General features: G+C 54.8%; 1 protein-coding gene across 2 annotated transcripts; it reads left to right on the top strand.

Annotated features, from left to right (window-relative positions):
- Positions 1-5,089: 5,089 nt before the first annotated feature.
- On the top strand, positions 5,090-11,428 carry ADAD2 (adenosine deaminase domain containing 2). 2 transcript variants are annotated; one of them, XM_059152095.1, is made up of 11 exons: positions 5,090-5,367; positions 5,476-5,619; positions 8,610-8,750; positions 9,047-9,094; positions 9,185-9,310; positions 9,415-9,565; positions 9,672-9,839; positions 10,114-10,343; positions 10,457-10,694; positions 10,952-11,072; positions 11,159-11,428. In XM_059152095.1, exons 1-11 carry the CDS (start codon positions 5,160-5,162, stop codon positions 11,261-11,263), a joined length of 1,680 nt encoding a protein of 559 aa, XP_059008078.1. In that variant the 5' UTR covers positions 5,090-5,159; the 3' UTR covers positions 11,264-11,428. The 2 variants fall into 2 exon arrangements, with proteins under 2 accessions (XP_059008078.1, XP_059008077.1); XM_059152094.1 differs by having other exon boundaries at positions 5,090-5,619.
- The last annotated feature ends 1,477 nt before the right edge of the window (positions 11,429-12,905 follow it).

The following is a 12,905-nucleotide window of genomic DNA, read 5'->3' as shown; positions in this document are numbered from 1 at the left end:
GACCGGAAGTGCTCCCTCGGAGGTAGGAAGTCCCGCCTCCTAGCGTACCTTCCGCGGGCGTCCTAGAGCGCCACCTCTTGGACGGAGGGGGAATGGGCGTGAAGCCGCTGCCTTGCGCAGTAGGAGTATAGTCCCGCGAATTCAAGTCTGCGTGCTCTTAAGGCCTGTCTGACGCGGGTTCAAATCCTATGTCTGCTCAACTTCCTGTTTCTCAGGCCTGTTCTTGGGTATTAAACTAATTCATTCAGCAAACACTGAGCACCAATATGAGCTAGGCACTGTATTAGTGAGTAAAAATCCAATTAATTGGCCTCCTATCTTATGAAGCAGGCTTTACAACTAGGGGTACAGGAACCCAATGGTCGAGCAAGTATAGCTCTAGGCATTGTTTCTCAAATTCTAGCTTTCATTGCATCACCTGCGTGGGGTGTAAAAGACTTTCTGGATGGGGTGGGACCTGTTGATCTGTGTTGCTAAATTCCCAGGTGATGCTGAGTGTGCTTGTCAGAAGTACACGCTTTTAGGAACAAATATGCAATCAAAAATTTACCATTATCTTAACCCAATAGCTCTCAAACTCGAGCATGCAACAGAATCCCATGGAGGGCTTTTTAAACTAGTTTGCTGGGACCCACTCCCAGAATTTCCTGTTCAGTAGGTCTGGGATGTGAATCAAGAATTTGCATTTCTAATGAGTTCCCAGGGAATACTGATGCTGCTGGTCCAGGCATCCCACTTTAAGAACTGTTATTTTTAAAAAATCGACTTCCAATTGCACAGCAAAAGAAACAGTTAACAAAACCAAAAGACAACTGACAGAATGGGAGAAGATATTTGCAAGCGACATATCAGATAAAGGGCTAGTATCCAAAATCTATAAAGAGCTTATCAAACTCAATACCCAAAGAATAATCCAATCAAGAAATGGGCAGAGGACATGAGCAGACATTTATGCAAAGAAGACACCCAGATGGCCAACAGACACATGAAAAAGTGCTCCACATCACTCAGCATCAGGGAAATACAAATCAAAACCACAATGAGATACCACCTTACACCAGTCAGAATGGCTAAAATTAACAAGTCAGGAAATGACAGATGCTGACGAGGATGCGGAGAAAGGGGAACACTCCTACACTGTTGGTGGGAATGCAAGCTGGAAAACAGCATGGAGGTTCCTCAAAAGTTGAAAATAGAGCTACCAGCAATTGCACTACTGGGTATTTACTGTAAAGATACAAACTTAGTGATCCGAAGGGGCATGTACACCCAAATGTTCATAGCAGCAATGTCTACAATAGCCAAACTATGGAAAGAACCTAGATGTCCATCAACAGATGACTGGATAAAGAAGAGGTGGTATATATACACAATGGAATACTATGCAGCCATCAAAAGAAATGAAACCTTGCCATTTGCAACAACGTGGATGGAACTAGAGGGTATTATGCTGAGCAAAATAAGTCAATTGGAGAAAGACAATTCTCATATGATCTCCCTGATACGAGGAAGTGGAGATGCAACATGGGGGGTTAAGAGGATAGGAAAAGAATAAATGAAACAAGATGGGATTGGGAGGGAGACAAACCATAAGAGACTCTTAATCTCACAAAACAAACTGAGGGTTGCCAGGGGGAAGGGGATAGGGAGGGAGAGGGTGGTTGGTTATGGACATTGGGGAGGGTGTGTGCTATGGTGAGTGCTGTGAACCTGGCGATTCACAGACCTGTACCCCTGGGGCTAATAATACATTATATGTTTATTTTAAAAAATTTTTAAAAATCGATTTCCAAATTCACGGCATCCTTCTGTACAGTTTTTAATCTGGGAGGTGTTTGAGATCAGACACTTGCCTTTCCACACTGTGGAGTACTGCCTGAGCTGGGTGCTGAATGAGCGGGAAATTCCAAAAAAGCAGAGTTCCTACAGGAGAGAGTCCCCATTAGACTGAGAAAAGTGGGTTCAATAAGAAGTAGTGATGGAAGGATGCAGAAGGGGGCCTTTTGGGAGCTGACAAGACTGCGTTCATCTCAGTGCTGATTACGTGGATGTGTTCAGGGTGTGAAAATTCACCAAATGATCTGTACACTTTTCTGTACATGAGGTATATTTCAGTAAAGCAGTTTTAAAAAAAAAAAATCTGATGCTTTATCACACTGAAACTTCCCAATGCACCTTCCCAGTTGTCTTACAATGTGGAAGTCACTCTATGAGGTCAGGAATTCTTCTGGGCTGGTCACTGCCATACCCCCAAAACACCTGGGAGAGTGGATGCTTGGTAAGTACTAGAGTTATTGGAAGGGAATTATTGGAATGAAATGAGATGGTTCTTCTGAGAAAATGCCAGCACTTTTATTTAAACTGAAAAAAATGAACTCATACTGTTTTTGATAGACACTAATTCTGTTTTAGCCAATTTGTTTGATTAGAAGGGTAGGCTTTGCCAATGAGGTCATTTGGAGAGTGTTTTTCATAAATGGAATAAGTGGAGCTTGCATCTCCATGGTTTTGGGGGAAACACATTGGAAAGATGATTGTAATACATAATAAACTAGAAATTGCTGCTTTTGTAACTATTTAAACTATTTAAACTAAAAACTCGGGGATGTATAGTTTTTCAAAATTGTTTTGAGGTTATATATACCAAAAAAATGAAAGCCATTTATATTAGCCATTTATATTATTTTTAAAAAATGAAAACCATCTGCTGTAACAGATTTCCAAGAACCCAGTGGCCTAAGACAACGTAATATTGTGGGTGCTTGGGTGGCTCAGGTCACCATCTCAGGCTCTGCACACAGCGGGAAGTCTGCTTGAGACTCTCTCTCTCCCTCTACCCAACCCCCCCACTCTCTGTCTCTGAAATCAATACATCTTAAAAACAACAACAACAACAACAACAACAATGCAATACTGTACAGGTTTAGAGGTCAGAAGCCTGAAAATGGGTCTCACTGAGCTAAAACTGAGATTTTTAGCAGAGCTATGTTTCTTTTTGTAGGTTCCTCGGAGAATCTACCTTCTTGTCTTTTCTGTCTTCTGAAAGCTGCCTGCATTCCTTGACTCATAGCACCCCTCCACCTTCACAGCAGTTGAGGCTCAGGATGCCGGCTTTCTGATTCGGCCTTTGTCTCCCTCTTCCCTATTTAGGGACCCTGGCAATTGATTACCCTAAAGCAGTCTCCCTCTTTTTTTAAAGAAGATTTTACTTTTAAGTAATCTCTGCACCCAACGTGGGGCTTGAACTCACAACCCTGAGATCTTGAGTCACGTGCTGCACGTACGGAGTCAGCCAGGTGCCCCCAGTCTTCCTATCCTAAACTCAGCTGATTAGAAACCTTAGTTCCTTTGATAACCATAACGCTCCTCTTGGCATATGATGTAACATGATCCTAGGCGGTGGGAACAAGGACATGGACATCTTTGGTGGACTGTTATTTTACCTATCGCCCCACTATTCTGTATCCCCCTTAGGATACAGAATATCCTCGCTTCTGCATTGCGAGGCCAATTCCATTTCTTCCCATCTTCTTTCCTTTCCCTAAACAAGCTCTTTTTCTTTTTTTTAAATTGACATACACTTACCGTGCAGTAAACTGCACAAGTCTTAAGTGTCCAGCTTATCAAGTTTTTACATACATGTACCCCCCAATAACCACTACCCAGATCAAGACAGAGGACATTTCTGCCACTTGAGAATTCCCTGGTGCTACTTCCTAGTCAACACCCCCTTCAAGTGGTAACCATGACTCTTTTATCCTCATAGATTAAGTTTGCCAGCTCAAGGAATGTCTATCAACGTAATCATGGGGAAGATGCCCTCTTCAGCCTGGTTCCTTTCGCTCAAATGCCTGGGAGATTCACCCAGGTTTTGAATTTAGCAGTAGTTCCTTGCTGTGGGGCTACAGTCTCTGGTAGGACTCTTCCCCGCTTGTCCATGCAGTTGCCGGTGGGGGACGCTTCCGAGCTCAGTAACGCTGTCCCTGTCTCTTCGTGGTGGTAAGCAGCTGCCGCTCCACTTCTGAGCACCTGCCGAGACGCCCCTCTGCCTGCGGAGGCCTGCTTCCACTCTCTGAGCTCTCCCCGAAACCAGAACGGTTCTTCCCGATGCCATTCCTCGAAACGTCTGAGAAGGTGACTGCACCCTGCCCCGCTCTTCCCCAGTCAGATATTCCTGGTCCCTCCACCCGCCTGCTCCGATCAGGCCCCGCTTCCTGGGGAGCGTCGTCAGACCCGAAGGCGGCGATCGCCGGCGGCGGCGGCGGCGGCGGCAGCAGCGACGAACCTCACGGACTGTGCATGGAGGAACGGGCCGAATTTTCCCCGGCGCCGGCTCCTGCAGGACTCCGTGAGAGCTGTGGCCCCCTGAGACCCTTGCGTACTGCATCGTAACAGGCCATAACGTGACCATCTTCACCCCTAACCTCCTCCTGTTTTTTCCTCTTCGTTCCTCGTCCCTCCTCTTCAAGAACTGCCGTTTTGTGGGGTTTCCTATAAAACAACTTAAAATGCCTGCTGAACCACCACCAAACCGGGCGGGGGGCTGCTAAACGGATAATGGGGGCTTCGGGGAGGCCTGCAGGGGACACTTCTTAGATGTAGATCCTGAAGGTGCTGTGGGGCCGCTTCAGTCGAGAGCACCCGCCTGGATCGGCCGCAGACGTTCCCCGCACGCCCTGCCGCCCCCCGCCCCAAGCTTAGCGGTTGGGGCTGGGCGGGTAGGATGGGCGCACTCTGGGGCGGCCCGGGGCGCGGACAAGGCAGCCAGACCCGCACCCCCAACCCCCTTCCCAGGTCTTCCTCTGCAGGACCACCAGCCCGGAGAACCCGGACATGGGAGCGGCCGCCTTTCTCCCCAACCCACTTCCCCGCCTGAAACCCGCACCCCGGAAGTGGGGGTTAGCCAGGAGCCCGCCCACTCTGCGCTCCACCTCCCGGCAGCCGCTACTCAGGAAACTGGCCTTCCAATTGGCTGGACAGAGTGTCCAACCTAGCTCTGCAGGCTTTCATTGGCCAGCAGTGAAGGAGAGGCGGAGCTTGCCGGGCTCTGGCCGCTGAGCCACGTGCTCCTCGCGCAGAGCCGCGCGCACGGGCACGTGTAAAAGGGCGCAGGCATCGTGAGATTGGTCCCGCAGTCCTTTCTGGTCCCGGGTCCGGCCATGGCTTCGGCAACCAGCACCGCCTCAGGCACCGAGGACGGGGGCCGCAGGAAGCCCCGTCTGGCGGCGTCGTTGCAAATCAACCCCAGGCCCAGACCCTGGAGGCCCACGGCCAGCCTGGGCCAAGATCCCTGGGAGCCCGCTGTCCCCCCCAACGCGGAGAACGACGAGGAGGGCGGGCAGCCTCAGGCCTCGGCAGCAGGGGACGGTGGGCCCGGGGAGGGGGCCGGACTCGGGGATCTGGGGGCAGCCCGGGCCCGGGAAGAGCTGGGGGGACAGATGGGGACGTCCCCGAGGGTCTCTGTCCCGCCCGCAGGGCCTGCCGGGGACCTCCCGACGGCGGCCAGGCAGCTGGGCCTGCCGCTCAAGGACCCGCCGCAGGGCCAGGCCGTGGCCTCGCTCGCGCAGTATGCAGCCAGCCTGGGCGTCTCCCTGATCTTCCGAGAGGACCAGACAGCAGGTGAGGCCCGGGGGCCTGGGACCGCGGGGCTCCCTGGGCTAACCTCGCATGAAGTCGGAGGGACCGTGAGCTGGGCCTGAGCCGAGAGCCGAGGCTGACCTGCTGGGAGCCGCCCGGTGCCATCGGACCGGAGAGGCCACAGCAGGGGGAGGGATAGCCCCTCTGAAGCTTGGAGAGGTTAAGTACCCACCCCTTCAGCGCGGGGATTTTTTGAGGGCCAGTTATATGCAATTGGAGTTTCCACGCCCACACCGGAGCGACCCTAGTGAAGGCCAGCTCCTGACCGATGGACCTCCCCAGCACGGTTTGGTAATGGCAGCAGCGCCAGGAGATGTGACCGCTAGCACATCCGTGTGTCCCCCGACCTCTCACTCAGACACACACAGCTGTGGCCCAGGTCCCACATTCCCGTTCCCAACCTTAAAGCAGAGCTTTCCCAGTTTCTAAGGAGATAAGAGACTCTGTCCAGCTTCGGGGCACCTTGGTAAGATTGCCTAGTAGAACCCGAAATGAACAGCTCAAAAAAAGGGACTGTATTAAAAATGGACCTGGAACATGGTTTTTTTTTGTTTGTTTTTGTTTTTGTTTTTTAAAGATTTTTATTTATGTATTTGACAGAGACAGAGATCACAGGTAGGCAGAAAGGCAGGCAGAGAGGGAGAGGGGGAAGCAGGCTCCCTGCTGAGCAGAGAGCCCGATGTGGGGACCCTGGGACCATGACCTGAGCCGAAAGCAGAGGCTTTAACCCACTGAGCCACCCAGGTGCCCAGACCTGGAACACGTTTTAATCAGGGACAGTAAGACAGCAGGCACGGAGAGGATTGTCATGGTGGAAGAATTAAGGACAGATCCCTAGGAACAGGTGGCACGGCTCACCACAGAGGGTCACAGGGGACAGAACCGGGATTGGCCGGGAGGCAGAAGGGCGGGTAGAGAACAATGCAGAGCCTTTGTTGGGGTTTCTGGGGAAGGAATGGTTGAGGCAGGCAGGTACGCTGGGTAAGCTTATGATTGTGTAAGACGAGGCATTGAGTAGTTTTGGTGTTAGGAGGGTGTCCCTACTTGCCCTGTACCTGCCTTGCGGTGATCTAGGATTGATGGTCTGGATTGGTTGGTTTCTTTTCCTATTTTAAGATTTATTATTATTATTTTTTCTATTTGAGAGTAAGCTTATGCACAAGCAGGGTGAGGGGTAGAGGGAGAGGGGAAGCAGACTGCCCCACTGAGCTCGGAGCCCAATGAAGGACTCCGTCACATGACCCAGAGACCGTGTCCTGAGCCAAACTCAAGAGCTGGACAGCCAACCAACAGAGCCACCTGGGTGCCCCTGGACTGGTTGGTTTCTAAACCAAAGGTGTGTTGGCGGGGCACCTGAGTGACTCACTTGGTTGGACATCTGCTCTCAGCTCAGGTCATGATCCCAGGGTCCTGGGATGGAACTCTGCATAGGGCTCCCTGCTCAGCAGGGAGTCTGTTTCTCCCCTTCCCTCTGTCCCTCCCCCCAACTCTGGGATGAGCTGTTCTGTAGCTGCATGTGTCTCTAATCTTCTGTTACGTGACACAGTTCCTTGGCCCACCTTTGTGTGTAGGACACTGATGTTCTTGGAGAGTAAAGGCTGGTGGTTTTGTAGAAAGCCCCTCCACTTGGGTTTATTTCCGTGGGACTCGGTTCAGATTATGATTTGGGGCAGGAAGCGTGCTCAGTAACCTCGCATCCTTGGCTGCACCCCCCGGGAGGCCTGGGATCTGTCTGTCCTGCCACTGGCGGTTGTTAGCTAGGAGACCCTCGGGAGTGGGGGGCCGCCCCGCAGGGGTCTTCATGCTCCCCTCTGTGGTGAATCTGGCACCAGGGACTTCCCTGATGGTCCTGCACCTGCTCGTTGTCATTCGGGATGCCCTCGTAAAGGGAGTAAATCCTGGTGCTGGTGAGAAGTGCTGAGATGCTGGCTCCCTTCTCAAAGGGCAATCCTTTTGGGAGACACTTAGCAGTGAGTCCAGCGGAGAGCCACGAACCAAAATAGGCTCACACACTTTCACCGAGTAATCCCAGTTCCCGGGTTTTCTTCTGCTCCGTGTCATAGCCACACTAGACACCAGAGCATTTGGTCGATGAACCTTCAACCAAGGAGAGTCACAGAGCCGTGTGTGCTGGGAGGGGTGGGTTCTCTGGACTCTGGCCATAAGCATCTTTGCTCCTGACGTCTTTGCCACGAGCCTTTTCACCTTGTAACTCACTGGCCATAAGGCAGTTTTGCCATGAAAGATTTAAAAAACGGATTGACAGTTTTGTGGGACAGTTTGGTTTCATCAAATTGGTTGCCAGTTGGGTTTCATTTGTCCACTGACACAGAATTCCCATTTTAATATTGTATGAGTCGCAGCCCTCCCGGAGGTCCATGCAGAGTCTGAAACCCCGTTTCCCAGAGAATTCTGGACTGTCCACACAAGGGGGACAATTTGCCCGAGGTAATGACAGTGTCGATGCTCCCACAACACGGTGCTTTAGAGCTCTGTCCCAAATATGCAGTTCCGTATTCGGAAACTGATTCCTTTCTTAACAGAGAAAGAAATTTTAGTGAAAAAAGCAAAAGTGCACTGTCAAGCAAGGAGATGTGTAAGACCGTGTGTGAACCGAGAGGGTTTGTAGACCAGACCTCCGGTCCAGTCCATAAGATGAAGGTCCTTCGTTGTGCCGCATTACCACGAAGCCACACTACACGTTTTGATACGCTTTCAAGCATTTTGTATTTTGTGGTCATCATTTTAACTTTGTCATTTATTTCTCACGTGTCATTATGTCCTTTCTGATGAATATCCTTCTGGTTTCTTCTGATTTTCTTTTATGGCGAAATTGCCCGATGACCCACCATAGTTCGGCGGTGCAAGTAGGGGTGGGGTCAGGAGAAGCAGTCTGAGAGGGGCTGGGGCTCAGGGGGCCCCCTGACGGGGACAGAGTGCGGGGCGCTGCTTCAGGGCCCCTCTGTCCACAGACCCATGCCTTCCCTTCTCTGTGCACGCCGAGCTGGATGGGCTGCTCTGCCCCGCGGGCAATGCCGGCAGCAAGTCCGAGGCCAAGCAGCAGGCGGCGCTCTCTGCCCTCCACTACATCCAGAGTCAGCTGGGGAGCCCAGGTAAGCCAGAAAGGTGACCCAAGTGGGAGCGCGCGCAGGGTTGGGTTGTCGCAGAGACCATCTGGTCATCAGGACCTCGCCTACAGGGAGCTGGGGAGGGGGTGCTGTGAGCTGACTGCTGTCAACCCCAGGGGTTGCAGGGAGTGCTGGAGGGGCAGCCCAGCAATTTGGAGTTGCTGGAAGATGATTCCTCCCGCCATTCCCAACAAGGAAACTTCTTGGCTTCCAGGACAAAGGACAGACAGGCAGGCCGGCCCTAGTATGCATGATAACCGATCCCCTTGTCTTTGTTCCAGAGTCTCCAAAGACCCCCAGCAAGCCTCCAGTCGCCCCTCTGAGTGTAGGTAGGTGGGCCCCTGTTGACCCAAGCCCTGGGGTGAAGGGAGGGGCACAGTCTACAGGGTCCCCACCTCCGCCCTCTCCCCACTGTGCAGAGAACATCCTGACCCATGAGCAGCGCTGTGCGGCCGTGGTCAGCGCTGGCTTTGACCGTCTGGTGGACCAGACCTCACCGTACAGGGCCTGTAAGGGGACCGTGGCTGCCATCATCTTGGAGAGAGGTAGGGCTTGCCCGGCCCCCACTTCGGGACCCCTCCCACGCCCCTCTCTACACCATGGACCCCTGGCCTTTTCCGGCATGGCTCTGCCCCCCTTCCCTTAACAGAGGTCCCAGGTGCCAGGGGCCACGCCAAGGAGATCTATGAGCTGGTGGCGCTGGGCACAGGCAGCAGTAGCTGTGCCCGTTGGCTAGACTTCTCCGGGCGGCAGCTCCACGATTGCCACGGGCTGGTCGTGGCCCGCAGGGCGCTGCTCAGGTGAGGGGTGGGCCGGCGGGGGGCACTTGGCTGCAGGCCCTGGCGGGCACACAGGACCCCGCAGCCCGAACCGCTCCTCCGCCTGCCTCCCCCCCCCACCCCCCAGGTTCTTGTTCCGCCAGCTCCTGTTGGTGACCCAGGGTGGCCCCAAGGGCAAGGAACGGTCGGTGCTGACCCCCCAGCCTGGGTCTGGGCCTCCCTTTGCCCTCAAGCCCCGGATCTTCCTGCATCTCTATGTCAGCAACACCCCCCAGGGAGCTGCTCACGATGTCTAGTACGTGGGGGGCCCTGGTGGGACAGGCGGTGCGGGGGTGCCAGAGGAGCCGCCCTCATTCCGTGGGGGGCCCTGGTGGGACAGGCGGTGCGGGGGTGCCAGAGGAGCAGCCCTCATTCCGTGGGGGGCCCTGGTGGGACAGGTGGTGCGGGGGTGCCAGAAGAGCCGCCCTCATTCCGTGGGGGGCCCTGGTGGGACAGGTGGTGCGGGGGTGCCAGCGGAGCCGCCCTCATTCTTGCGTCCTGGGCCTTTGCTCCCTCTGCCACCTCTGCAGCCTCCCACCGAGCTCCGAGGGCAGCCTCCTGCAGAGCCCGCCCTCCCGCCTGCAGGCGCACGTCCGTGGGGAGCTGAAGCCTGTGTGCTACGTGGCCCCCGCGCTCCGGGACACCCACGTAGGCTGCCTCTCGGCCAGTGACAAGCTGGCTCGCTGGGCTGTGCTGGGCCTGGGTGGTGCCCTCCTCGCCCACTTTCTGCCTCCTCTCTATGCCACCAGCCTGGTCCTGGGTGAGGGCCCTGTGGGGCTGGGGGGGAGGGTGGAAGGTGGCGTCTGCGGGGCGGTTATGGGACAGGGCGGTGGTAACTGAGACCTTTTCTTGTGCCCCTCTGCTCCCCCGCAGCCGACCCCTGCCATGACCCCCCAACCCTGAACAGGGCCATCCACACTCGGCCCAACCTAGACAGGGGGCCCTGCCTGCCAGCCCCCTACGCCCGTACCACGTTGCACCTATTTGCGGGGCCTGCTGTGGCCCCCTTGGATCCTACCCCCAACACCTGCCATGGCCTGAGCCTCAACTGGAGCCTGGGGGACACCGACGTCGAGGTCGTGGACGTGGCCACTGGGCGTGTGAAGGCCGAGTAAGAAAGGCCCGTGGGTGGCATGCTGGTGAGGGGCCGTGTCTCCCTGTCCACGGGTCAGAAGCCTGCATCGGGAGACCAGCTTGGGTTCTCATCCCAGCTCTGGGACCTGGGACCTGGGCTGGGGCTTCTGTCACCCACCCTCTGACACCCATGACCCCCCACCCCAACAAAACTGAACAGCGAGAAGGGAGATGGCGTGAGCAGCGTGGTGTGGTCTGTTAGCTCCGTCTCCAGGCTTCTCTCTCCATCTCCAGTGCCGGCCTCGGGCCCCCCTCCCGCCTCTGCAAGGCAGCCTTTCTCCGGGCCTTCCGCCAGGCTGCCAAAGCTCTTGGGATGTCCCACCTCCTGGCCTTGAAGACCTACGAGGCAGCCAAGGTCAGCGCCTTGCCTCCCCTCCAGCCCGCTCTGTCCTGCACCCCCAGCAAGCATGCGATCTCCACCTTCCTCCTGTCCTGTCCTAGGCCGGACCCTACCAGGATGCTCGCAGGCAGCTGTCCCTCCTCCTGGACCAGCAGGGCCTGGGGGCTTGGCCCTCGAAACCACTGGTGGGCAAATTCAGAGGCTGAAACCCATCTCCTGGGCCGAGCTGGATCCTGCGGAAGGAGGATCGCTTCTGGAGAGGGGTGGGGAGGCACGTGGGGGGATGGGGGATGCACAGGGTAAAGTTGGGGTTGCGGGGAGGGGCCTACGTGGTGGGGGTAGGGGCTGTTGCATATTCAGACTGAAATAAAGAGCAGTTTTTGATGCTTCTGCATGTCTTTGGCTCTTAGTTGGGGGGGTGGGGACCTGCAGCCTCTGTAGAAGGGTTCAGGAGTGGGGCAGCTCCATCTAGCCAGCAGAGTGGTGACCCACGGAGTCGGAGAGGATGGCAGGTTTTTCTAGGAAGGTAGCCCCAAAAAGTTCTTGGCAAAAAATAACTGTTCTGGGCACAGAGCTTTCTAGGGGAAAAAGCAAAATGTCTTATCACACAGATCCACTCATCTTTGGGGGAGGACCCAGGTGGCAGCCTCATTGGCCCCGGCTGGAAAATCCCTGGTGGACCAGTAGAGACTGTCTTTCTGGGAACCCTGAAACTGCAGTTAGATTATGTATTAAACCCTGGTTTGGGAACTCAGTCTAAACGACACCATTTGGGGAGTGTGCTTTTAAAAACAGAATTACTTTATTGTGTCACTGGCCACGCTGTGAGGGTGTGGCCCTCTGTGTCCTGGGGCTGGGCTGCACAGTGAGTGTGGGAGCATCCTTCTTGGGTGTGATGGGGGCTTTTACCCAAGGCAAAAGACAAATTATTACATTTCCTTACTTCTACAGCCCACAGACGCGTCCTTGAGACAGGCAGAGGGACATTCCTCTAGGGACTTAAAAGCCTCCTTGGTCATACTTTGCTAAGGGCAGAAGGCAATCCTAGCCCCACCCCCTCCAACCCAGGATCCTCTAAGTCTACTTTAACATATCAAAATGCCTTTAGAAATTTCCTTTATCTCTAAACCACTCTATCTCTATCTCTAAACCACTCTAAAATGACTGTTTTAAGGCACCAAGTGTGCGGTCCTTTGTTACTGCGGCCCTGGGGAGCGGACAGAGGGATCCCTACAGAGTGGGGTCCCCATCCTTCTGTGCCTCTCCAGCTGCTCCCTGGATAACTCAAGGGGCTGCTGCTGGAGCCCGCTTGCCTCCCCGGGCGGCTAGTGCATAGCCTTCCTTGTCCTCCAGGGGGGCTGCTGTCCATCAGCAGGGCTGTCAGGCACTCTCAGGGTCTTGGGTGGGGAGACCACTCACACTTGCACAGGGACACACACTGCATATGTCTGCATGCCTGGGCACCCCGCCAGCCCGGGCGGTGTCCATGGAGCAGGAGCCCAGGGCCCACGGGTGGCTGAAATCCTGCCAGCCCCCCAGTCCCATACCCTGCAGCCCAAGGCTCCCTGCACAATAACACCCCCCCACCACCGCATCTTAAGATTGAGAACTACGGATTGCTCCCCTAGGTGGGCCTTGGGAAGCTGGGTCAACATTCAGGGGCAGGCCAGTGCTGATCTGGAGTCCTGGGAGGGTGCCCCCTCCGCCCAAGCCACCTCTGTGCCCCCAGGTGTGTGTGGCCTTGGCCAGCCACTTAAACATGAGTCGATTCGTCTAGAGAAATAATCAGAAGGCCTGTCTAGGTGGTCTGTTCTCCCCGAGCTGATGCAGGAAAGAGCATTAAGGTTC

This window comes from Mustela lutreola, chromosome 16 (genome assembly GCF_030435805.1).
Source record: "Mustela lutreola isolate mMusLut2 chromosome 16, mMusLut2.pri, whole genome shotgun sequence".
Taxonomy (NCBI): domain Eukaryota; kingdom Metazoa; phylum Chordata; class Mammalia; order Carnivora; family Mustelidae; genus Mustela; species Mustela lutreola.
Note: the sequence above shows the minus strand (reverse complement) of the source record. Positions and strands in the feature narration are given on the sequence as shown.